This window comes from Meleagris gallopavo, chromosome 21 (assembly GCF_905368555.1).
Source record: "Meleagris gallopavo chromosome 21, MGAL_WU_HG_1.1, whole genome shotgun sequence".
NCBI lineage: Eukaryota > Metazoa > Chordata > Aves > Galliformes > Phasianidae > Meleagris > Meleagris gallopavo.
In genome coordinates, this window is record NC_139424.1 from 4,805,611 (window position 1) to 4,832,034 (window position 26,424).

General features: G+C 42.4%; 2 protein-coding genes and 1 long non-coding RNA gene across 6 annotated transcripts; 1 reads left to right on the forward strand and 2 right to left on the reverse strand.

The window, feature by feature from the left end:
- Nucleotides 1-197: 197 nt before the first annotated feature.
- Nucleotides 198-22,519, reverse strand: LOC100549590 (merlin-like). Its single transcript, XM_003211731.5, has 18 exons — nucleotides 22,007-22,519; nucleotides 17,635-17,760; nucleotides 16,149-16,274; nucleotides 15,659-15,781; nucleotides 11,358-11,441; nucleotides 10,763-10,831; nucleotides 10,460-10,542; nucleotides 9,386-9,461; nucleotides 8,809-8,946; nucleotides 7,004-7,078; nucleotides 6,029-6,142; nucleotides 5,469-5,591; nucleotides 4,813-5,030; nucleotides 4,522-4,624; nucleotides 3,645-3,772; nucleotides 2,921-3,071; nucleotides 2,296-2,505; nucleotides 198-1,333 (listed from the first exon to the last, which is right to left on the reverse strand). Exons 2-18 carry the CDS (start codon nucleotides 17,722-17,724, stop codon nucleotides 1,298-1,300), a joined length of 1,947 nt encoding a protein of 648 aa, XP_003211779.2. The 5' UTR covers nucleotides 17,725-17,760; nucleotides 22,007-22,519; the 3' UTR covers nucleotides 198-1,297.
- Nucleotides 22,520-23,134: 615 nt separating this feature from the next.
- MRPS17 (mitochondrial ribosomal protein S17) lies at nucleotides 23,135-25,845 on the forward strand. 4 transcript variants are annotated; one of them, XM_085240617.1, is made up of 4 exons: nucleotides 23,150-23,232; nucleotides 23,537-23,643; nucleotides 24,482-24,628; nucleotides 25,150-25,845. In XM_085240617.1, the coding sequence occupies exons 3-4, from the start codon at nucleotides 24,506-24,508 to the stop codon at nucleotides 25,438-25,440; spliced, it is 414 nt and encodes a 137-aa protein (XP_085096743.1). In that variant the 5' UTR covers nucleotides 23,150-23,232; nucleotides 23,537-23,643; nucleotides 24,482-24,505; the 3' UTR covers nucleotides 25,441-25,845. The 4 variants fall into 4 exon arrangements, with proteins under 4 accessions (XP_085096745.1, XP_085096743.1, XP_085096744.1 ...); XM_085240618.1 differs by having other exon boundaries at nucleotides 23,156-23,232; nucleotides 23,503-23,643; XM_085240619.1 differs by lacking the exon at nucleotides 23,537-23,643 and having other exon boundaries at nucleotides 23,135-23,232.
- Nucleotides 25,628-26,359, reverse strand: LOC146543021 (uncharacterized). Its single transcript, XR_014887515.1, has 2 exons — nucleotides 26,226-26,359; nucleotides 25,628-26,136 (listed from the first exon to the last, which is right to left on the reverse strand). It is a non-coding gene; the product is annotated as an uncharacterized LOC146543021 (long non-coding RNA).
- Between the last annotated feature and the right edge of the window lie 65 nt (nucleotides 26,360-26,424).

Genomic DNA, 26,424 nt, shown 5'->3' on the forward strand with positions numbered 1-26,424 from the left:
CAGTTATGTGTATCTTGCCATGTAACTGTCATGACTGTTAGAAGTCTGAGCAGAGAGCTGGCTACAGATGCTATCCCCCACTCCCCCACTGTGCTCAGCTTGTTGTAGATGTATACAGAGGGGATTTGCATGTTTGTTCTTGCAAGTTGCCTTGTTAATGCTGTTGCAATATTGACACACCACTCAGTTCAAAGCTGTTACCAGCAAGTGAAAATTGAAGCTTTTTATTTCATGTATTTTCTCTAGTCTTAGCTTTTGGAACTAGATATTTACCATTAGCATCTATTTTTTACACCATGTCTCACATGCTCAACTGTGCTACTACGTTAGCTACAGCTGCGTATCGCCTGCTTCCCCACAGTCCTCAGACTGAAGATTTATTGGTGAAAGAGACACTTAAGCACACACAAAATGAGAAAATATGAGCAGGTTTTCCTAATAAGGCAGACATTTTGCTGCATGCACCTCTCCATCAGAAGCAAGTCCAACTTTAGCAGACATCACTGACATCTTTTGTCTTTGTCTCGTTTGGAAGCTGTGTCACACCGAACTGGGAAACAAGTTAATGTATGCAAAGTTTGCTGAAGCGGGAAGCAACAGAAAGTGTTCAATCTAGTTGGAAATGTAGAGAGAACAGAAGCTTTGCATTCCAAACAATGGATTCCCCCAGGAACTAGAGGTATTTGAAGATGTCCAATTCTACATCTGGAATTACACACTGAGATTTCTCACAGAGAAATGAAAATCAATTAAGTGAACAGAGAAACATTTGGGAAAGAAAAGGAAAATATTTGGCCTGCAAACACTACAAGGTTGAGTAGTTCTGTAAGAGTCATGTCCCATGGACAGGACCCAAACCAGAATTAATCTATTGTGGATGAACACCAAGCTGATGGACAATTTTTCTTCTCATCCCAAATGTCTCCCTGACACCTAGCATCCCTTCTACACAAAAAGAACCATCTTGGTAAGTCAGTGTGTAGAATTACCTAGGGGAGGAAGGCTTAGAAGTATAAAGTGTTTTATCAAAAGTGCATTAAAAAGTAAACAATGCTCCTTTGGGTGTATGGTTACCACTGTACCCAAAGCCATGAGCCATTTTACACTGGCAGTTTTAGTGCTCCCAGCTCATGCGACCTGCTTGGAAGCCAAATGGCACTGCTACCTATAGAACCACATCTCTATGCTGATGGCTGTCAGGAGACAGAGCTGCACCAGTGTTCTCATGTGGGTGCATTTTGTGGCAGCCAAACAGATGCCATCAGGTTCCACCAGTCTGGTAAGGAAACGAGGCTCTTCAAATGTAGATCACATCTGAGTCATGCTGCTGAACCTACATGCAAAGCAAATGGGAAAAATTAGTTCCCCTCTGAACTCCTACTGAAACAAAACCTACTTTGCCTTGGTCCAATTTTTCCTTTTATCTGACCAGAGTCCTTTACAAGATGCCTTCTGATGGCTTTATCTTCCCTCTTGAAACAGATCTATTTGCCTTAGCCTTGCGTGGGGTCAGGTTAGTCTTAAAACATTTGTTTGTTATTTGCAATAGAAAGAACAGCTTTCTCAGTTGTTGCTACACTGATCTGTTTTCCTTCTAGTTTTAAGCACACAACCCCAAAGGTTCAGATCTTGAAGGTTATATGCTACAACCTCTAATTGATCCTGAGAACCCCCAGTTTTGTTTATTAAAAAACATCAGGGTTTCTTTACTCCCAATATTTCACACAATTAGCATTGCCGGGAGAAAGCTGACTTCTTTCCAGTTGCACAGGACTGTACATTCCTACAGTTCTTCTTGAACACACTGCAACTATTCTTCACTCCAGCCAAGAAGAAAAATGGGTTGACTTTATTCTGTAAGACCAAATTCATTATTTCTATGGGACTCTTGTTCTAAGTTCTCTCAGAGCACATCCTCATTTCCAAGCCTGGCTGATATAAATAAAATTTAACAAATTCTACTGCACATGGACATCGCTTTCATTTACCAAGACTTAAAATTTTGTATTCCAGCTTTGATTATAAGGGAGAAAAAACAGGTGGCCTTGAAGTTATAGAGTGGTGCTTCACCGAAGGACCTCCACACTTGTGGAACAGCCATGCTTTGTGACCTGTTGTTTGAGAGGCAGAGAGAGTCCCATTTGTGGAACTGTTTGTGGTCAGACTTGATGATCTTGAAGGTGTTTTCCAACCTGAGCAATTCTATGATTCTATGATTCTATAAAGCCAACCACACTTTACTACTCTGAACTCTAAACCTCTGATCAATATTTGGGAATTTTCGTATCTGCTTACCTTTACAATCTGTTTTCTGGTTCCTGTGCCCACACTGTTGGCAATCAAGGAATTGGTTTGAAAAGATGACTTTTGCACTGGCACCGTGTGTTGGATTTTGTTGGTACAAGGCCAGCTGCTTGTAGGATTTAACGAGTAAGCAGGGAAAGGCCCATGAAGATTTATATCTGATGAATCGCCAGTTTCAAAGGTTTTCATCCACGATGGGATCTTTAAAAGAAAAGAGCACGTGGAAATTTAATGCCCTCTCTACATCAACATTTATTAAGCCAAAAAGAACATAAAATGCATTGCCAGAGAATATAGGTCATCCTCCCTCAGTTTTTCCATCCTCCCTTCTCTTTGAAACAATTTACTCAGGGTCACTTTTATTATATATATGGAACAACATGGGAAAGCAAAGACAGCCCTTATCCTTGCCCTGGTTCAGGAAGTGTGTTTGTGTATAAAACAAGAAGCTTCTGACCAAAATCTGAGTTTAGTTCTTTGCTGCTCGAATTAAAAAGAAAGCCAAGACTTTTACAACAGATTAATAGCAGCCACAAAGCACATGAATGAGAATGTGATGCAAACCACAAGAGACTACACTATGCTTAAAGAAGTGGCAGGAATTTAGGTTACATACATTTCCTAAGGAGCGATCCAAGGATCCCAATACTTCATTCCAGTGAGAGTAAAGCCCAGACTGTTTTTCTTCTAGTTTCAAAGCATGAATTTCAGACTTCAGTTCTTTCAGTCGATCTTCAAATTTTTTGCTCTTTTCTAAGTAATCTAGCCTGTAGGCCACACATCAGAGACAAAAAACTTACTAGCACAACAAAGCTCAATAATGAGATAAGAAGGGGAGGAGATCTTTGCTTAATTTTGCCTATATATATATATATAAGTCTGTTACATGTCAGCCTCACTTCTCTGCTCCAGTGAGAAGGAAGTTCACTTCAACCCCTCAGTATTCACTTTCTAACCAAGAATTTCCCTCTAGACCAAGAGGAAAAGCCTGTGAATCACACCAATACCACAATCTAACACTAGAGGGAAACTTCTGTCCTCTAATTTGCTGTTACTCAAACAAACTACTTTGTGCTTGACATAATAGTCTTTAAGACAAGAGGGTTCTGGACCTGTCATGATTTGATGCCACCATGAAACTCTTTCTGTGTGTAAAACAGCAAGTCTTACACAGACATAACCTGCACCAGTTCAGTAAAAGACCTCCAGTCATACCTACAACAAGAAGACTGTCCTGAGGTGTTAAGGATATGACCTGCTGATTCCCAAAGAATTTTTCTTTTCTGTACTTTCCACAGTTAATATATTCTTCTTTATTTACACCACAAGCATACTGATACCTCTCTCGCTCTATCTCAAAGGACAGTCTCTTGAGGTCAATGTCCTTCAAATCCAGCTTGATGGACCCTTTGTCAAAGTTGGCATCTCTGGTGTCAGTTGGCAAGTAGTGTGGGTACTTGACCATGTGCTGAAAGAGCCAAAACAAGCACTGTTGGTAAGATCTGACTTTGGATTTCTCACCAGCTTCTTCAAGAGTGCCGTGCTGAGCCATTCCGTGAAGTACCATGGGTTATGAGAAACAAATGTTCCTGAAGCCCTTTCCATCTACCTGAGTGGCCCCACATGAACTGCCACAGTCCACAAGCCAGATCCAAATGCAGAGAAATATCTGGACTGCAGTGTTTCTTATTTCTAGCTCAGAATGGGAATTCATTCTCAGCAGGAGTGAAGCAGATCAACTAGGGGCACACAGCCCTAGCATTACCTTCTTGCTTTGCCTGAAGACACTCACGTGCAATTCACATGTCAGGACAACACAGCTGGCTCAGTACAACCACTTCACAACATACTGCCTGACTGAGATGGCACAGAGTCAGCATCAGGCACGAATGCAGGCAAGACCATCTCTGCTTCCCAGTTACAAACAACACCTGGTTGTTAATAACTGGTTTTGGTTTTGTTTGGTTCAGTTTTTGTTGGTATTGGTTTTGCTTTTTAATATTTGTCTCGTCTTCCAGACGAGTCTTCCAGACTCAATGCACTGAACAAATATAACTTCAATTGCAGCTACACTGTGTTCAATCAGCAGCTGGTCCTGTAGGTGTTTGTCCCACAGCTAGATGGAACGTGACACAGCCTACTTTGATGAGGCTACAAACATGCAATCAATATCTGATTATCTCCCAAGATAAAGTGGTGCCCAGAACAGAAACTTACAGGATAATTGAGCCTGGTTATGTCCAAGAGTTTTTGCTTTGCTTTCCGTTCAGCCTCTCTGGCTTCATGCAGATCTTGTTTCAGATGCTCCGCTTCCTTGGCTCTGCAAAACAAGTATTCTGACATGAATCGTTGGTGATTTTCAGTATAGAGACAGAGCACAACAGACCTTGGGAAAAGTCCCTCCCTGCTGCACTCTCACCCCCACACTCCTGATTTGACTAAAATAGCACTCCCTCCATTTAGGCAACTCAGGAGGGACCACACAATTCCAACTCGAGCAAATCTAACCTCCGGTCAGACTCCTTCACCAGCTTCACTGCTATCAATTCTGCCTCCCGCATCTTTTGCTCCATCAGGCGTTTCTCCTCCTTAGTTTTCAGAGCTGTTATCTCCAACCTCTGTCGCTCTTGCTCTGCTTCTGCAGCATTCTGGGCCAGCAGTTTCGCCTCTTCTTCTGCAATCTGAGCTTTCTCAGCCAGCAGCTCTGCAGCTTCCTGGGATCGAAGCTAAGAGGAAACAATTTGTTGTAGTTACCTTGCCTAGCATCTTCAATTTCATCCTTGAAGTCAATCAGGAAGAAGATGTTTTTGTCAACAGGTCAAGGGATAAAAATGTTAACCCTTAAAGTAAAAACAGTTGAACGGTTTGGTATTACTCCACTGCTCCAGAATCTCTTATCTTCTGTCCTGCCTCTCATCTCTACACAGCAAGGAGACTTGTTCTGAGATGGACAGAGACATCAACCAAAAATTGACAGACGTTGATCCCTTCAGCTGTCAATGCCAAATGCAACATACACCAAGCCCTCTTCTTCCACTTTCAGCCCACAACGTTACTTCCTTCAGAAACTCTCCAGCTTTGTGTAAACCACAACTTCTAGAAAAGAGCTCACAAACCAAGAAAGCCCTTCAAGCACAGGAATATTCAGCTGGCGTTCTACTCACCAGGGCCTCATTGGCCTGCCTGGCTTCGTCTTCCAGCTGGAAAAGTCGCCTTTCCAGCTCTTCTTTGGCTCGCTCAGCTTCTTCTCGGAGCTGCTTCTCTCTGGCCAGCCTTTGATTCTCCATCTGGAAAGAGAAATACCACATTTGTGGGTTTGCAGCAGAGTCGCATCTGGGCCTGAGGCAGCATAAGAAACTAATCTAACGGAGGACGGACTGCTCTCAAGCTGGTGAGCTGACATTCAGCAGAGATGCAGTGCTGAAGCTACTTACACTTTCAGCAGAAATGAACTCCACTAACTGGTAACACCAGTTATTTCAGACTGCTGGGAGAATGCTTGGATCGATCTGCTGTGTACCTCAAACCTTTCTGATCACCTAGTTTGTTTCACAAACATCACTTACATCTTCAGATGCTGCATACACACACAGAGCTGTTCCCACGCTTAATTCTTCTGTGTTTTTTCACCTCCTACACAGATATTGATGCAATGTATGGACAGCGAGGGCACCAGCTGGAATAATAATCAGCATTTTCAGTAACAGAGGAGCAGAAAATGTACCTTTTTTCTGGCCTTTTCTTCCCTAGCTTGTGCTTTCATTTGCTGAATTTCTATTGAATCCACTTTTCTTCTCCTCATAAATAGGTCGTGGTTTCCAATGCACAACTGCAGAATCTGGATCAAAAAGAAAAGAAAATGTGACTGTGACATAATTGTACCCCATCCAGGGGGAAAAAGAGCCCCACAGCAGCCTGACAGGACAGAATCTGACATTTCTCACTCCAGCACAAGCGCTGACAGTTGCTTCCCTTCCAAAGAAAGTGACATCCAGGGCAGGCTGATACCTAGATTTGCAATAGTTTAGACAAGTTCATAACAGCTTGAGGGGCTCTCTTTCCATCCTTCATCCCTGTCTGGTTTCAGCTTCCTGAAAAAGAACAGGCAATGGGTCCAGGCCAAGAGATAGCTGTGTGGGAACGGTCACCTGTGATGGCCCCTCCAGAAGCTCAATGAGAAATGGTCCAGCCACTCTGGCTGTGCTAGGAAGCAGCCAGGGATGACAGAATGAACCAGCTGATTAGGACTCTCTCCTTGTTGCTTCTCTCAGAAATAGAGATGCAGAAGTCAATTAAGTACCCACCAGGAGTCAGATAGGCCGATGCTGCAGTGGTTTTTGCCCCTTTCATAGAACCACAAAGGTTGGAAAAGACCTCTAAGATCCCCAAGTCCAACCATCAACCCATCCCCACCCATGCCCACTAAACATCCCTCAGTGCCACATGTACTACACCCCTTACCCCCCCCTTCCTTTACCTGCATTTCCCTTTGCAATTTGGGCCTTCCTTCGTATCTCACTTTTCACCCAACACCTTCTCTGCCAACACAGAGAGAAGACAACCATACACACCCTGCCTTCCCAGACAGAAGAATCCTATGGAAAACATGTGCTGAAATTCAATGCTCCCTGGCCTCTGCACAGGTTTACAAGCTCAGTATTGCCAGCCCAGTTTTAGAGGAGGAAAACAGGACACTTACCAATTTGTTTACCTTGAGCTGAGAGGAAAAGAACTTGAAGACTTCTGCTTTTTTGTCAAGAGGTTTAATGGTTAACTGTTCAGATAGAAGGGAAAAAAAATGAGAGGAAGCAGTGAAAAGGAGGAAAAACAAAGCTGAAGCTATTAATACTAATGCAAACTTTTGCCCATCTCCATTTCTCTCCAGGGAAGCAGTGATTTATGCCACAAACACAGGGAGAGTGATTCCAAGTGCTTTGCTCACAAGAATCAGAACCAGGGCTGCTCTCTTTATACAGGCATTTTGGAAGATAAAGCCTCCCACAGAGCCACATCTGATGCCAGTTTGGATGATATTTTTCATAATAGTACCACCTGTGCCTTGCAAACTGTACTGAGAACACTGGAACACACACTGGCTAACAGGAAAAACAGAATGCATTGCTAGGAATCTGACTTCTGGGTATAAAGTAAGGCAGATGTCAAACCCCAATCTGAATCCCAACCATTTCAGGTGCAAACAAAGCATATCACAAAGGCCTGAAGGATTTGTTCTTCTGACCATGAGATAGCAGTACTAGAGCTCCTGCTTTCTCACATTTTCACTCGTATCTCCCAAGCTGTTTCCAGAAGAGATAAAAGGTTTTTCACGCCGCCAGGTCAGTGTGCGCTGTTTTACTTTGCATGCTGCGCTGGGTTTGGCTGCATAATAAAAAACAGCCCCATTCTTTAAGATCCTTCTCTCTGTGACTCATGAGTTAGCACTCTATTCCTGTAATTCATTTGCAATGCAGCGTATAATTTCAAGCCCTCTGAGTCACCAAGATCTTAACGTACTACAGCTCGTTTCAGCCTGCAGGTAACAACTGATGGAGTGCTCTGCCTTGCAAGGAGCAGGGCTGTGAACGGGGTAACAAATAACGCAGAGCTTTAACAGAGGGCTGCCCAATTCCCCAACAATAGGAAGTTATTCACAGACCAGAGGGGAAATTTAAAGTCGAGGAAATGAAATTCTTCAAAGATAGAGCTCTCCTGTAGGCTGCTTTGCCTGTTTTATGCACGCATCAGTCCGGACAGCAGATCTCATCCTGTTTTTTTGAGTTGTTGTTTTGTTTTTCAGGAGGCCCAAAGAAAGAAAGAAAAAGACCATGCTGTCCTTTGGCTGGCAAATTCCAGGTATGCTGGTGCTGATGTGAATTTCAGGTTTTGTTTTTCTGATTACAGCCTTCCATGTAGCCACACGGTTTGAAAGAACTCCAAATTTCACTCATTTCCCACCATGCTTTCTACAAGTAGAAGATGGGCTCTGAAATCTCAGTGGAATTGTAATGGAAGGGCAGTGCTGAAGGCTGAAACCATGCACTGATAAACTGGAAAAATTCAGGCAGAGAAACGTGTACATCTCCCTGCATGCCTCCGCTTGCCAGTGTGCTTCAGACCTCATTTACAGGGATAACTTCAGCATGCAAAAATGGCATTATGTCTTTATGGATCATCTAATCCCCACTGAGATAACTGAAGTCAGCCACGGTGACATTCATATCTATCTTTTATGGAGACCAACTTGTTTTGCAAAGGACAAGCAGCAGGGAAGGAACCAGAAAAGTGGGCTCTCTCTAGAGAGCTGAGAGCAGCCCTGGGCTCTTCGGGGAACTGAGATTACGCAGCACATCACAAGGACAAGTCTGTTAGTTTTCGTAACAAAGCTCCCTAGGATTTTCCCCCTCCCCCAAATTATTTAAACAGAGACTGCTTTCAGCCTGTTCCAAGAATCCCAGTCCACACCCTCACCCATATTAAAAGAATAATATATCAGATCCAGCCTACCTCCTTCTCACTATAGGAAATGTTTCTGATAGCACTCCACTCAAACGATTTATTTGGAGAGAACCTGTTATTAATGCTGTAGATATGAATACCTTTGGCATCAACTCCGAGCAGGAGATCAGTATGGTTTTTATTTTGCTGAAAAACAACAGATATTAATAAGCACTCCTTCTGGTGACATTAACAACCACAGAAAAGAACCACGCTTTTCTAATACACCCATATTTATTTTTATTTTTAGGAAATGACTGTTTCTACAATACAGATGATGAACGCTGCCACTTTTAGCCAAATCCAATTGAATAAAGCAGCTCAAACCTTGTTTATTTCTCCTTCTTCCCATTACACACTCAGAGTTATTCAAGAACTTAGTGCAATCACAGAGCAGAACCTTTGCTGTTGTATCCACCTACTCTATCAGCAGGCAAGCAAATCAAATGAAGACAATCGCTACACAGCCTCCCTACAGCAGAGAACAGCAGAACTCGGGAATCCCAGCTCCAGACTCCCTGAAGGATTTTAGAACAGCACTACCATCACCTACAGCAATTGCAAACTGCTCAAATACAGCACTTACAGCAATAGGAAAATAATTGACACCGTACATTTCCAAGTCTTGGGCAATTTTCAGGTAGTTCATCTCAGCTTCATCCCTAGAGAATAAGGCGATGATTACACTTGTGTCCAATCTTTCTGTCCTAACTGACAGTATATTTCCCACTTCAAAAAAGAACAGCAATTCTAGTCCTTTGTACTTTCTTTAATTTCACTGTCTTACTCTCAACAGAAAAGGGATAATAAAAACACCATCTCTACAGAAGACAAAGCTGTATCTATTTTGATCTGAGTCACATATAGTGCAGTCTTTACTAAAATTCAAGTCCAGTCTTATCCTTGTGGGTTAGTTTTGCCACTCCAGCATCATCACTTGGTAGTCCTCCTCTACCACTGCTTTCCTTATATTCCCTTCGGGAAGCAAAGCTGGTTGAGAAATTCTAAACAGTGCTTTGGGCAGAGTCCAAAGGAGCTAAGCCTCTCCACTCACTGTAGTTCTCCCTCCAAAGTGAGGCATCAAGTCTTCAGGAAAATATTCAGGAAAGATAGTGCTAATCTAGAAGAGCCAACGAAAAACTGAACTGAAATAATAGGACAGGCTGCCTCTGGTGCCAGTAGCTCCCACCTCATGTTTAATTGAATTTCCAGGTACTCTGAATGTGCTAGAAGCAGCTGAACATCCACATGGAGTAGCACCAAAATTCAGTCCTGGAACTATGGCTCGATGCCCGTAGTGCTGTGGTACCCTCCTAAGTATGCTGACACCTTTTTGAATCATCATTTTTATTACTGTTATTATTTATTTTACAAGGTATAAAATACATCAGATTTTAGATTCTTAGGTTGTGAAGCTCTGTGAAAGCTCTCAGCTTCAAAGCTAGTCCAGTTTACAAGCACATGGTGCCCTATGTGCAATGATACTTTTACCCTGGGGGAATGGATTTTTTTCCCCTTTCTTAAGAAGCAAGGCTCCTAGCAGCATAGCCTGCAACCCAGTATCTCTTTGCTCAGTTACAAAAACCAAATTTCACTGAAGGCTTCAAAGAAGTCATTACTGATCAATACAGGATTTCCAAAAAATGAAATTATTCCATACCTGGCAATACCCCTATGCTCAGCATACCAAGCAGTAATCTTTTCTTCCCACATCTCTGCTGTCAGCTGATATTGCCTGAGGACCTACGGAGGAAGGAAGGAGGCAGATTTCCTTTTGGAGACACAAATACATGTGCTGCCTCCCCCAGGCATTGTGAATGCAGCAGTGAGTTCACAGCTCAGCCATTTCGCCACATTCAAGGCAAACAATCAGTTCCTATTGCTCTAGTTAGACCCAAAGCTGCACCTGCTCCACAGCAAAGGGGAGATGCAGATTTTGGTTCTATACATAATACAGACTTACCCTTTTGGGTAAAAGTTCATCATGGGCAAGAAAGCCTGGCTCGTGAAAGTTTGGGTCGTAGTCACCATACTGTCCCAAGGGAAAAGAAAAAAGACACTTCAGCTTGTTAGGTACAGAATGCTGAAGAACTTGACGGCTGCAGTTTGATGACACAGAGTTTGGTTTGGTTGTCCCATACAGTGTGAGGACAAGAAAACAGGCTCCCCTCCCCACCATGGGCTCTTGGTGACACAAAGGTAACTACGCTCTGAAAGATGCTAAAGAATACTGCCCTGCCACTGCTTGTGATAGCAGCATCTCTGAATCCATAGACATTTTTATGACAGGGGATAACTCCAACTGGGAGAAAAATTATATGAAAATGCTAGATCGAAAGAAATCCCAGAAAACTATGAAAGCATAGCATAAAACAGCAAACTAATTTCTTCTCCAAATCCTTGTAATGGTAATCTAATGGCATCTATTGCTTTTTTTCCCAGCAGCAGTTGTGCCTCCCAGCATGACCCAATTTAACAGCAAAGTCTAACACTTGAGCATTTTACATATCACACTCTATATGTGTTTGGCTAAAATATGAGCACAGCTATGCACAAACCTTGGCTTGAACAGCATAAGAAGCCAGTAAAACTGTTGCCTCTGGAGAACAATAGATTTCCTCATCCAGTATCTGTTTCTTAACCTAAATCAGGGAAAAAATAGGAGCAAGTTAAAGAAGCAGCTCAAAGTCAGGGCTTACGTCAGGCTGAAATGAAGTCAGACATGCCCAGACTGTAACTTGGCACCAGCTATCACCATTACGAGATAACAGCAACAATAAAGTGACATTCAGAAACACAGGAAACCTTAGCATTACATTATATATATATATATATATACACACACACACATATTTAAGACCTTTAGGAAGTTGAAGTGTCTTAATTCCAAGTTCACAGCAATGCCAGTGGGCTATCTCCCACCTTAATGCAGGGAGGCCGTTCCGACTCAGGATATTCAATAATTCTATGAACTGTTATATTTTCAATCACATCGCTCAATTTAGAGTGAGAGGAAAAAGCCTTTCTCATAAATCGGTGGAGGATTTCTTAGGTCTCATGTCATTAAGCTTTTTGCTTTAGTTTCTCCATACAGATAGAATTGCGGACCTTTCTCATGCTCCCTTTTATTACCAACTCATTACCCAGAATGAAGCTGTAACGATTTTACCTTCAGCACTCAGCAATGATACAGAAGCTACTCAGATATTAAAAACCATCCTACTAAATGTGCTATACCAAGCAGCTATTTGACTTGCCATCTAAAGTAGCATCAAAGGGCTACATAACCATAAGCACAAAAAAGTAGCTTTGCTAGAAAACACATAAAAAGCAGCTTTGCAACACAAAAAATATCCAAGTTTTAGGTCAGAAGGGACCTCTGGATGTCACCTGGCCCAGGCAGGTCCAACCAAATGGGACTGCTAAGGGCTGTGTCCAGCTGCATTTTGTATGGCAACGGACGCATTATACTGAAAAGCATTAGGAGGATCTTTCCAAGCTTCCCAGAAGGACGGAATAAAGGACACCCCACAAAGGGAAAACTGCCTCACAGCGCATTAGATTTATTCAATTACAGCGGTCTATGCACAACATAAACTACAGGGCTTATAAATAAAAGCAGTATAAGTGGTAGAGAGTCTGTTAGCTTTCTTTTTGTGTAAGTAATCTATGGTGCTAGCGTAATCAGAAGTAACAGTTCATACAAGGTTGCTTGATTTTAAATCCATCGGGTAATTCTACCTGGAAACCCAAAGGAGGAAGAAGAAATTACTCTTCCCAAATCTGCCTCTCAGATATAACATCCTTGGCCCATTAACGAGCACAGAGATAAGAAAATTTTGCATAATGCGCAGTCTTATACATTTCCAAAGAAGAAAAATTACTGGAGATAGTACTGAGTTGCCTTTACAGACACATTTAGGAACTGGAGGTACCGTGAACTGAAATGAACCATCAAGAAAGTTTTTCTTTATATTCAGTCTCTGGTAAGCACAATATATGAACCTGAGTTATAGCAGAGGGAAAATTCTTTCAAAGCTGTTAAAATGGAAAGAATGAAAACACTCCTCTTCCAAATTGGAAAGCTCCAGCATTCATATTCCATGGTGCAAATAATACATTTCAGAATTGAGAACGACTTGAGACAAATCCCCTGCAACCGTCTGGAGGTCTTTTGGTCTGGGGCCGTTTTGTTGTTGGTTTTAATCAATTCTATAAATACAACATCCTTGTAAATGGAGCAAATATCCAATTGTTAAAGAAAACTTAGCTGTAGAGATTTACATTTATTCACAGATTTGACAAAAAGACATTATGCTGTATTAATATGCAAAATCTGAAACAGGAGAACGGCAATCTGTAGGCATCCAGATGTCAGTACATGTTCTCCTGTTAGCATCCAGGTGTGATCTGAAGTTCTTACAGTCAGGAAACTTTGCAAGTTTCAATTTGTTCCTGTCTTGTTTTTCTACTTTGGAATGAGAAGAATTTGCTAATTGTACATCTGCTAGTCGAGGCAGGTTCAAGGAGAGAAGAGAAAAGTGAAATCAGGATTAAAAGGCTAGGAAAAGAGTTCTGCCCCTCTCATTCCTTTCCAAACTTGGCTTAAAAAACAAATCCCCAAATGGTTAAGGGTTCTAGATGAAGTTTTAATTACTGTATTAACCCCTAGATTAACAGCATTTCCCCATTTCTTCACTAGCACATCCTCCTCAGGGAACCAGTGTACGTACATTGTTTATTTACAGATGCAGACTGACTTTATTCCATAGTCCAATCTACATGCACAGACACATACTGCTGACAGATACCAGAACAAAGCAACACAGTAGAAGACTGCAACAGCCAGAAAATTCAGAAATTCAGAAGAGAAGCTGGAAGGCACAGATGTTGGGGCAAAAAGCAAGTGACCATACAAAACTCAGTGCCTGTATACCTACTGTTACAGCTGCAGGTAACTGAGGTTACTGCTCTTTAGCCACAGCATGGCTTCCCTCTTCTAGGCTGATGCACCTTTATTTTTATTTTTTTAAATTATTTACTTTATTTATATAGATAACTACCTTTTATGGAGGTCATAGAACACTGAATTTCTGGGATAAAAGGAATGCCAGTGGCAAACAGGAAAGCTGCCTCTGCAAAGCTGTGAGCATCGGTGCATGTATGGGGTTACTGTTATTATTTCTGATGGCTTCTGTTTCATGGAAATTTTTAATTTTGCAAAACCCACCATGGTACTTACAAAGGACAGTTAGGAGGTTCTTGTTTTCTAGTGGTTATGCCTTCTATAGTCTTACACAACAAGACCTCCCAGTAACCACTTGGGCTGTTTTTAGGAGGTTGGGAGTTTTAGTTTCGGAATAGTTTGCAGTCATGAGTCTTGTTCCATCTGCAGTTGATATGGGTAAAAAAACCTTAATGTCCAGTACTGCTTATCACCATTCCTTTCCTCTTCCTCACCTTCACAACTGCCACCATAATTGCTTGTGTAGGCACTCCATAGGTTCATAAGTTAATAGCAGGTCTTTTCAAGACCTTCTTGTTGTGAAAGAACTAAGTTAGGGAACGGTTACTTAAGACCTAAGCAGATCTAAGAGGATGATGACAAGCTTTCAAGACTCTCTTCATTCAACATTAGCTGCAGCCCCAGCAGACCACTTGATGCAGACCTCAAAACAACTCTTAAAGCCAATAAAAAGGAGGGTTTCACTTGATACTAAATCACCACTGACCAGTTAGGGGAGATATCTTAACACAGAATGGCTTGAGTTGGAAGGGATCTTAAAGCCCATCTCGTCCCAACCCCAGTCATGGGCTGGTTGCCCCCCATCAGATCAAGATGCCCAGGGCCCCATCAACCGGGCCTTGTGCACCTCCAGGGATGGGGAACCCACAGCTCTTTGGGAAAACCTGGTGAAATTCAGTCCCAGACTGACAACTGGAGGCAGTACTCTGTAAGCGTAGAAGTCTAGTAAAAATCTGCTTTGTGTCACTAATTTGTGTAACTGATCTGCTTTTACTTATCCCATTTGAAACCTTATCAGTGTACAGAATAAACATCTCCAAAATGTTTGGTTTTGCAGCCTTCTCTCCATTAGCTTCAAAAACAAAGTCCTCCAGGCAGTCCAGCCTAGAATGGACTTTTTCCTATTTTGAATAAAGACTACTAGAAGTTAAACAAGTATGAAGCATCAAGATGTGGAATTGGCACCAAAGTTGCTAAGTCACAGCCTGAAGCAGTGATTGAGCACCTGGTGGGAAAGCAGGGCCAACCCAGGGGAGCTCAGGTGCAAGCAATTCACCTGAGTGACTGGAAGGCATGGAGCCAGAATCCACCCCTTCCCAGACCTCATTTAAGGGTTGGCACTGGTGGTGAAGTGGTTTTGGTGGAGATTTCTGTATACCTGAGGCCTTCTGAAGGTAAGCAGCTTTTTCCTTCATTTCTATATCTGTGGTTGCTGTATTTGGGTTTGTTCTCGTTTGCAGTAGCCAAAGACTTTGCTACCCCACTATTATGGTGGCACTTTCCATCCCATTATAGCACTGCAGTGTAGAAAGTTATTTACACAGAACTGCAGGTCCCAGTAATTTAACTCCCATTCTCTGGCACAAACAGTAAGAAACCATTATGAGAACAAAAACCCTTGCAGAAGTCAAACACTTAGCTTACCAGAATGTAAAACCATAGTGTCTAGGAGAGATGTTTGTATTTCATAAAAATGAGGTATTTACAGAGACAATGATACGACTGAAACCAGCAGAGTCATTCTGAGATTAAGAGCAGCCAACAAAATCAAAGATAATACAAAGGGACTAGGATGAACATAGAAGGATTTCAAGGCTTAAAAACATTCCTGACCTGAAGAAAGAACAAATGCTGGGTAATTTCCTGTAACAGCTCCTCTTCTACCTTCTCTGGGTAGAATTTAGCCAAAAAATGAAAGCTAATTGGGTCTTCCTTAGGGATTTCTTGATCTAAAACCTGTTTAAAGATAAAATCAAAAATCAGCAGCAAAAATTGTACAGAAACATTTCAGAATAACATTATCTGGTTTCTGATTTTGCTCTGTAATGTGATTAATGCAACCTGTTCATAGTTCAGAAGGGCAGGCAATGAAGTAAAGCCTTAATAGTAAGGGCACGTGGTGGTGATTGGTGGGTGACACTTCAGACCAAACTATGTACAAATAGGCTGATTAACACTATGAAATTCAGTCCTAAATCCATATATCATCCAGAATTATGGGTTGTCACTTAACCTGTTCCTTTAGGTCTTGAGCTTAAAAAAGAAAGACAAAGAAGTCCTTCAAGAGCAGAAGATGGCAAGTTACTATTCCTGTTTTGTATACCTTTTTGTCCATCTTTAACCAGGTGCACATTCCCTTCATTGTGTACTGCAAGCCAAAGAACCAAGTCTCCCTTAAGCCAAGTGCTCGGCACACCAGGTCAAACAAATCCTTCCCCTTCCACTTCATCTGGAAGAGAAAAAGAAAATTAAGCAAAACAGATTTATCTTGAACGATCTTGCTGTATTTTAGGCAGGCAAACCAGATTATTATTTCTCTTTTCTCCCAAGAACTGTTATCACATCTTTAGCTTTCCAGTGAAACACACCTAAAACTGCCTACAGCAAAGGCACAATAGCTGTAATGCTCTACTCCTTTTCCTCCACGTGCTCAAAGCTGCAGTCATTTAATCACAGCATCGGGTACTTTATGAGCAGAGGGAATGAGGGTTGTACTGCTGATCTCTGAGGACATGGTGAAGTTTTATTAATATTTGTAAAAATCTTACTCTACATTTTAGACAAATTAGAGAGTCTGGAGAGTCGGTCAGGGGAAATCAAAGGGGCACAGAGCAGAAATGCCAAACAATCAGAGCAAATCTATCTTTCAGACACCTCAGCTATTTCAGTGGCAACGAGCCAAGCCTTTATGCTATTCAGATATAAATGAGCAGGAGCTTGTCTTCTAGGGGTAGGACTTAATGCATAGTTTAGTCTGGATTGTTTTTTAATCTGGTATTTAAAAAAAAAAAAAAGCAACTTAATGGAGGAGATGCAGAATGAGAGTAATTTACTATCCCAGCTATACAGAAAACAAACTTTGATTAAATGTCCCAAAGTACACACACATAGTATCTCACTTTTCACTGAAGAGTCTGCACATCTGTTTCTTCTATCTGGCCACATATTAAAAGATGATTTTGTCTCATCGCATCATCGGTCACTAAACTTAATGGCAAAAAAATAAACTTTTGGGCACTGTTTGGGTGGAAAGCAGGGAATCAACCCAGAAAGAAAGGAGTACTTGGGGAGAAAGGAAAGAGAGCAAAGGAAGGAATATGTCAAGCTGGATTTGTTCACAAGGACTCTGAGCTCTGAACAAAGATTTCCGAATTCTTTATTTTCACAATTCTGTCCGCAAGTATTCTAAATCCATAATTCACAGAAACACACTGCCTGTGATTTATGTGCTCTGTCTGAGTGACCTAATAAACTAAACGGTAAATGCCCCACAAGCCATTCAACTCATTAGAATTGCCAGATCCAATAGACATCAGTTTTCTAACTGCCCCTCTCTAAATACTTGCATATTTTTTGCTTTTGTTGGATGATTAGGAATTAATCTTATTAATGAATCTGATGCAGCCCAACTCATCCATCAATTGAACACTTGCTACATTTGGATTCTTCCATGTTGTTCTACAGTGGTGCTTTCTGCTGTCCAACAATCTGGAGAGCCATAATGAGTAGAATAGTCTTAGTTTCAGTTGGGACAAACAATCCTCCCAGCTGAAAATGAGATTAAAAGAGTTTCTCATGGGGACTCTTACCTCACAGCTGAACTCCATCTCAGCATCCACTGTTATAATCTTGACTTTAAAAGTCTTTGGTTGTTTCTTCTTCAGGCCTCGGATAGACATATTTATTTTTTTTTCAGTTTACAAGGACAGCCACACCTGAAATCAAACATTGCTACATTAAGGGCTAGGAATTCCAGTGACATTTTCATGGCTACATAGGTAAAGGAGGGATGAGAAAAATCTTCCTCAGCAAAGGTTTTTGCTGTATGTACAACTATGCCTTCATACAAAATGCTTCAGTGGAAGCTTTGCTTGTAAACAGAGCTACAGCACACAGCAAAACCTTACTGTATCAAATGCAACTCAATGCTTTTCCATCACTTATGACTCCCTGGGCAACCAATCTACTGAATTCCATCACATTACGAGATCTTAAATCACTGAAATTATACAAATACCAGGAATAAATATATGCAGTGAAATTAAGCTGAATTTACCCGTTTCTCTTGGGCATATAAATGCACAACGATGAAAGCTATTTAGAACAATTTTTTTTCCAGCGGTTTTTCTTCTGAAGTGAAATTAATTCAATTTTGAAGCCGCCTACACAATATCCTTTTGTAAATCTTACATTCTAAATGCAATTGACTACATACCATAAAAAAAAAAACATGCAATTTCTATTGCCATGAGGGGTTTGTGGATACCAGGCAAACCAAATGCTGAAAGTTGGGGTTAAATGATAGTAGGAATCAGCACTGTGCAATCCTCAGGGGGCTATATTTGAGCACAAGAAGTCAGCCTGTAAAATTTTCTTTTTTTTTTTTTTTAAAGAAAAGCTTTATAAAATTAACAGCTCAGACTCACACAACCCAGTAAGTACCTGTGAATTATATAGGTCAGGAAGAGACTGAGGCATTACTGGTTTCCTACAGTGTAAGGCTACTCTAGCATGGCAGACTTCCAATCTCTCCTTAAGCAATTCCAAAATAAAGGTTTAGGTTTAAACTGGAAAGTTGCATTAATGCCCTCCAGTATTTTATAAAATACCTTGTCCCTTTCTTTTCTTTTGCTGAGCTACAAATTGGCTTGCAAACACATTGAGCATTTTCCACTTACTTTGCATGTGCCCTTTGTCCAAAAATAGCGAAATAGGAGGCAAAGTGGATATAGAAGCTTTTCTTTTTGACTTGCAGGGACAGAACAGATAACTCAGGTACCAAAGCAAACAGATGCCTGCCAGTGCTGAGAGCAAGAACTTGGGACAACTCAGAGTGGAGAAGGAAAGCTCAGGAGGAAATTCATCTTGCTGATACCACTGAGATCAATCTGGGAGTCCTCTCCCTCCACATGGGCCTGTTACAGTTTCTGCTGAGGTCTTCTGCCCAGTCGGGAGCAACACAGTTCAAGAAAGATAATGGGATGACTGTGGAGAGATCCCAAAGTAGGGATTTGAGGGCTAGAAAATAATCTGTAGTAAAATGGAAAGCACTGGTTAGTACCGAGAAGGGACAAATGTCATGAGGTAGGATCATGTCTGTTCTTTGTGACCACAGTGGTTGGCTTAATTAATGCTGCAAGGTGCTAATAGTGCTAGAAAAGGATGATTCACACCGAAAGGCATCAGAACAAGACCCTGTGCTTCAGGGATTGGCATACAGGGGAGAGCTGGACTGGCTGATCTTGGAGGTCTTTTCCAACCTTGGTGATTTTATGATCCTATCATAGAATGGCTTGGGTTGGAAAGGACCTCAAGGATCATGAAGCTCCAACCCCCAGCCTATCCTATGAAGGATATCCAGGAAAATACCAAATCCTTATCCTCAGGGTAAGCCCTTGTCTCCTGGGGGAATGCTTCTTTCAAGGAGAGCAAAACAAATCTCAACTCTGAGTACTGTTCCTCTATAATTCGGGCAACGTCTCAGTGCGTGCTGCTAAGCAGAGCTCAGGTCCTTCTGCTTGGCACATAAAAGTGCTTTCAATTAGAGGGAAAGGAATGTTTTAAAACCACAAAATCACTGTAGGAGTATGGTGTAATGTGACCACAGTAATATTGACAGGGAGAGCATCATGTGGAAACATCCGAACCATCAGTAACTACTCCAGCAAGTACTTGATCTCTAATCTGCAAGCTGCAGCAGAGCTAATAGCACAATTATGTTTTAACCTGTTCCACTCCAAAGCTCTTTCTTGTCCGGTTTTCTTCAAAACCAAAGGATTACTGCAAGTATTTTCATCATTGGAATAGCAGTTAAAGCAGTAGAACTGCAAAACAGTGTGGAATATTGGACAAAAACCCTTCTTCTGCTCACCCAAGAAGAAACCCCAATGGCTGGAGACAAAAAGAGAAGAAACTTCATAACTCATTTCTAGCACATAACGTAAAACGGCCAATTTAGTGAAATAGGAACTTGGAGTTCAGGCCAGTACAGAACATTCTCAAAGAGCTCCATATGGAAAATGCTGAACAGATAGAATTGAACTGCTTCAGAAGAATGCACTTATTTTCTCAAAATACAACAAAAAAAAAACAGAGCCCTTTACTTTGAAGTTCATTCTTTCTTATATAACCTGGTTGAAATGACAATATAATTTGTTCAGTGTTTCCAATAGCTTTTCTTTTTTTCTTTCTTTCCTTTCCAGAGTTTTTATTCCATGGAAAAGTACATTCTGACTCAGTGAAAAGACATTTTTTGAATATCGAATTTTCCCAAGATATGTAAACTGCATTTTAATTGATGGTCCTGCTAAAGAAATAAAAAAGATTTTCACACTAAATAGTGTAAGTGAACATGAGATACTGCCAACATAAGCAAAAACACTTAAACAGGATTTTAGAAGAACTTTTGTATAAGAGAAATGATGCCAAATAGGGAGATCTGGATTTGTAGTCTTTTAAGTGCAACCATCTCCAGGTATTTACTAACTATCACAGCTTATAAGTGTGAATTGTGCATAACTTCTTTCAAGACTTGATTTCTGTCACTGAACTGTAGTGATTTGTTTCAGTTGCTGCCAGGGCACCCAACCCTGAGATCCAGAGCAACAAAATGGGGTTGAGCAGAGCATGGTGTAGCTTCCCAAACACAATATTAATCCAATAGGGTTGCCCAAAAGGCAATAAGTTTCCTGTCCAGGCAGAATCTGGGAACAGATAGCAACTGAATATTATGATAGAAACTGAAAGTCTACAGCTTCTTATGGAAGCTACCTATGATAAAAAGCTTTGCTTGATGCGAGGAACAGAACACAGTGATGAGGAATACGATTTGCAGGAAGAAAATGGTCCCAGTGCTGCCTTTCTTCATTTCTGGGGTGACATCCACCAAATCAAGAGGGTTATAGTCTTCCCTTTTCTTCACAGGAAGAAATCAGTGCCTGTGTAAAGCGTGGGGGAAGGAAACTGGGAACACTGAGCAATAGCCAGAATAACTGGCACGGCCACTCTTGCAGTGACTGATGCTTATCTGTATCACAGCACTCACAGGCTGCAGGGTTACACCACTGTACTACACAGCTTATCAAAATGGGAAATAACCCCTGCATCAGCCAGTACTGCCTGTATTCACTGAAAGCAGAAACAAAGCAAATGAAACCAGTACTCCCCAAAAGCTCAATAAATCCCCAAATTCCGTGAAACAGACAGTAAGAAATACCTCAGTGAACATGCTGCAATTAACCTTGCTATAAGTGAGAGTACTATTCCCTTTCAGTTCTGAATTTACAAGGTAAATGGAGAATCTGCAAGGCTCTCCATTGGGTATTTCCCTTCATATGGCACTTGCTCTCAGTGATTGCCTGAAGTATACACATTGTAGTAAGTCAACTTTTAGTGAAAACAGATGCTTTTGTGGCACACACAAGAAGTCAGTATTGCTTTTTAAGGGGAGACCTCATTAGTCCTCTATATACAGGCTAAGAATTAATGGAACCTGTAGATCCCAGTGTTTCATCCCCAGAAGCAGTCTGTCCTTCTGGTTTCAGCACGTGAACAGGGCAGCAGCTGTACCCTTTGCTAGCAAAGCCCACACATTGAAACAAAAACCCTTGTGAGTGCAATGCAGTATAAAGAAACAAGGCTCAGGAAGCATTTGAAGAGAACCAACATAAGATGCATCAAGTGCAAAAGTACGTTAACACAGATAAACTCTCCTGTCATTGCTGAAGCACTTACTGCAGCTCTCAGTCGCATGTTCCCCTGTTCATTGGGGTTCTCTCAGTTCTTAAGCTCAGAAATGAATGCAAGCAAACAGAGCACACACACCATAAAGGAAAAGGGAAAGTGTTGTGGGCTTGTTACGGCTGTTAACTCCCGAGTGCATTCCTTGCACTGCCCGTGGAACAGCTTCAGCAAAGAATTCCCTATTTTAAAATGGGTCAGTGCTGTGAGTATTGTTCTTACCTCTCAACCAGAAAGAAGTTATCTCAAGGTGCCAGTTGGAACCAGATCCACTTCACAGATCATCTTCTGAGTGAAGAAAAGAATATTTAGCCCAGAATCCCTTATTTCTCGGACATCAATATCCAGCTCTCACACGCTGCTGCTGAAAATAAAATCCAGGACCAACTCTTAAAGCTGATCTCCTTCCCTTTGTTTCCCACGGAGTGCAGCATGTTAGCGCCCTCTGAAAAATCAAAGAATCGCTTTCCCAGGTGATACGAAAGGCTCTTAACCATTTCCTGCCTGTGCCAGCAAAACTCCTCCCTGCTCTGCTGTAATTCAAGCAATAAGGCACTCCAGCAGGGGCAGCCCGGGAGCCTCAACTGTAAGAACCATAATAAACTCCCAAATAACTCTCCGGACAGCATTGGATCCAGTGATTTCAGAGCCTGCAGCCATACAAAGCAGCCGTCTTCACTGCCCTCTGCCAGTGGTGACAGAGGATGGCACAACAAAGCCTGGGAAGTGGGCAGCAGCCCAAATGCAGGTGATAAAGACTTAAAAGAACGGGGAAAAAATAGAAAGATAGCCTGTGTGTAGGCAAGGAGCTGCCAGGAGCACATTGCCTCAAACTAAGGGCACAGCCAAGCTTTTTCCAGTGTTACGTTTGTAGAATGGGTATTTATTAACCACTGATTTTACAGATCTAAGCTGAACTTCTAACACAATGGCATAACCGCCACCAACCATCCAGGTCTCAATTCAGGTGGTTCACTTATTGACATGGAAAATCCCCAACTTTGAGATATGGAGCACGGCCAGGGAAGGCAAACGGGGCTGTGCAGGGTTTGGAACACGGTGCTGCGAGGAGGAGCTGAGGGATCTGGGATGGTTCAGTCTGGAGAAGAGGAGGGAGCTCGGGGGAGACATCAACACTCCACAACTCCCCAAAACGAGGTGGTGGGATCAGCCTCTGCTCCCAGGTAACAGCAGTGCGACAGGAGAGGATGGCCTCGCACTGCCCCAGGAGTGGGGTAATAAGAAAAATTTATTCTCCAAAAGAGCGATGGTGTACGCGAACAAGCCGCCCGTAAAGGCGGTACATCCGCCCCCCCAGGAGGACCGCCTGCGCCTTTCACTCCTCCCCGGGACGCCCCGCCCCCCGCCGCGCGGCTCTTCCGGTCGATGCTCCGCCCCTTCCGGCTCCGCTCCCTTAAGGCCGGTGAGGCGGCACGTCGGCGGCCCTGGTAGCGAGCGGGCCGGGGGGCGGCGGGCTGAAAGCGGGTCGGGGCTGGGCTGGGCGGGCGGTGTGGGGGGAGCTCGGGGCGTTCAGAGCTAACCGGTGAGTGGGGAACCGGAGGCTGGGCCTGGCGGTCGGCCTGTGGAGGGCTGAGGGGGGCCGCGGGGCCGTCCCTGCGTCCGCTTCCTCCTCTCTGCGGCGCTGCCTCCCGTTCTCCTCGCAGCCCAGCTGTGCGTGTGAGAGATGCTTGTTTTCTTGCTTGCCTCTCCCCGCCCAGCGGCCGTGTGCTGGTAGTTAGCCCTGTTCTGCAGGTGGAGGACTGCTCACGTTTCCCTTCTCCGGGCCCCTGGGCCGTACAGCCGAGTGGAGGATGGTAAAAGCAGCCCCGTGCTGTGCTGCGTGAGGCGTTTCGCACTGTGTATGTGCTCCTTCATTCTTCTGTTTTTAATGGTTTGCAGTATCTGAGCAAGAGCGGTGTTAAAAAGGAAGATTCAGCAGGTGTTGGTAGTGCTTAGCAGTGCATAGATGGAAAAAGGAGATGAGCATTCAGCAATTTTAATATAGACCCAAGCGTCTTAATGTTCACCATCAGCTTTTCCTGTGACTCTTGGTAGGGTGATACAGAAAGCACGCCCTATTTAAGCAGAACTAATAGGGTTGGGAAGTGCAGTGCTTGTAGAAATGAGCTCAACAGCTAATCATGCTTGCTGTAAGTGAGGCAGCACCTGCAGCATGATGCCTCGTGCTTTGAGAAGTGTATTACTGTAGGTTCCATGAGCTTGGCTGGTAATCATGTGATATACGCAAGTAAGTGACTTTATGAGCTGCATTTATAGGCACCTGTGTTTGGGTTAGCTCTGATCAGAATACACTTGGGTTATTCCAGCAAAGTGAGCTGCTGGAGTATGAAGTAGAGTCATACTAATTTCAGTGAGTGCACATTTTTCTCTCATGTATGAAATAGAGTTATTCAAAAGAATTTTTTGATCCTATGGGATAAGGTCTCGTCCTAAAAGTTACTTCCAGCATTACTGCCATCATGAAGTAACTCCCTGTAAATGTGGGCATGTTTTTGTCTTCTGATGATGTAATGCAAGACTGAGGGAGTACGAAGTGTTTTGAACTGCTTGTATCTCTGCCCTGCTTTTCCCACAAAATCTAATTAAGCTTTAGTCTAGAACTAAAATCATAATTTTCCTATTGATCAGAAACTGGTTATTTTTGTGTTAAAATAACGTCTGCTTGCTTGTTGCCAGGCACTGGATGACCATAACTAAACAATGTCTGTACCACGTGGAGCTGTCCATGCAAAATGGATAGTAGGGAAAGTCATAGGAACCAAAATGCAGAAAACTGCCAAAGTGAGAGTGACAAGGCTTGTACTAGATCCTTACTTACTAAAGGTAAAAGCTGGTTATCTTATCTTGCCAGATAACTTTTGTACTGTGCAGAAGAATGTTTTATTAATTTGACCCCTAGAATTGTTGATAGCTCTTCATGCTGCCAGTTCCCTAATGGACTTGTGCAGTGATATGGCTGTGAGGATGAGTACAGAGGATGACAAGCAGGGTGTTTTGTCAGGATGCTTCTATACATGTTGTCTGCTAAATGTTTCTTTGAAGTGCTTTGTCAGTGCACTTCTAAGTTGGAAAGGTAAGATTTGTGGGCTCGCACTATGTTTAATTAGTCAGTTTTCCAATAGATTCTGTAGGCATTCTTCTGCATACATAATTGTAAGCATGCTTAATGTTTGAATCTATATGTTGATGTGCCATAAGAGCATTTTTACTTGTAAATGCTTATCAAACAGGGAACAATTAGTATTTTCTCCTTTTATGTGGAGAAAACTGGAACAAACAGGTGGTGTAAAAGTTTGCTTTGTTTGGAATCCTAATGCCAAAGTTTCCTTTTTTTCCTTCCGCAGTTCTTTAACAAGAGGAAAACCTATTTTGCCCATGATCCATTGCAGCAGTGTGTTGTTGGAGACATTGTTCTTCTTAAAGCCTTGCCTGAGCGGAGGAGCAAACACGTGAAACACGAACTGGCTGAAATTGTTTTCAAGGTTGGAAATGTCATAGATCCGATCACAGGAAAGCCCTGTGCAGGAACCAGATTTCTTGAAAATCTATCAGATTCAGAAAACCTGACAGAGGCAGATACCACCTATCTAAGTGAAAAACTCCAGGAACTTAAAGTTTGTTCAACAGACAAATAGTGGAGAAAATAATTAAACGAGGCTTTCCAGCTCATCTCTGTCAGGGATGTTTGGATCCCTGAAATTGTATGTTAAAATGTTTTGGTGAAATTTGTAGTCAAAATACGTAGCAAGCATAGCTGCTTCTAAGGACAGACGTTCCAGATGAAAAACTTGGTGCCTCAAATGAAAATATGGAAAATGTGAGTTAAATGTTAACGCTTCATTTTGTTGCATTTAGTTTTGCCCAAAGTCTTGACACTTTCCAAAGCCAGCTGCTCACTTGGAATGACTCTTCTGTACCGAGAGACAAGAATACAACTAGGGTTGTTCTGATTGTTCTGTATTTCAGGTGATCTTTCTTTTATGATTTGTAGGCTTAAAATGCTATTAAACCTTTTGAAAAGAAGTGTAGAAACTTTAAAACGAGCTGCCTGTGCGTGTCCTCATTTCCTCTGTAAGTTGCTCCTGCCCCTGCTGTGTTAACTTCTAAGATCTGACAAAATTCAACCACTTGTCTTTATTATGGCAGTAAAATGAGAAAGTTATCTTTGGGTAGCTCAGCATAGCTGTTCTTGTAGCCTGTCCAAAGAGTATTTAGGTCTGAGAGAGATGGATCTCAGTGAGTTCCCAGCAGGAGATAGAAGCTGATAAGAGTTCGGTCTCTGACTTTGGGAAGGCATCTTTAATCTGGGGCTGTAGGTCTCTGTTGTTGATCTGTTTGTAGAAATGGTTGATATATAAATCAATAATTACAAATCAATGATTAAAGCCCGCATCTTAGTGGAAGGAAATCCGCGACTCACTCAGGTGGATTAACAACGTGCAACTCCATCCCCAGCACGGGAAGGCAAACCGTTCAGCTCAACGCGGCGCTTCGGGGGATTTCAGCCTCACTCCCAAACCCATGGCGGGCGGTGAGGTCCGGGCCGGCCTACCGCGCATGCGCACTGCGACCGCCCCGGGGGCGTGGCTGTAGGACCCCCGGCGCCGTTTGCGCCCCCC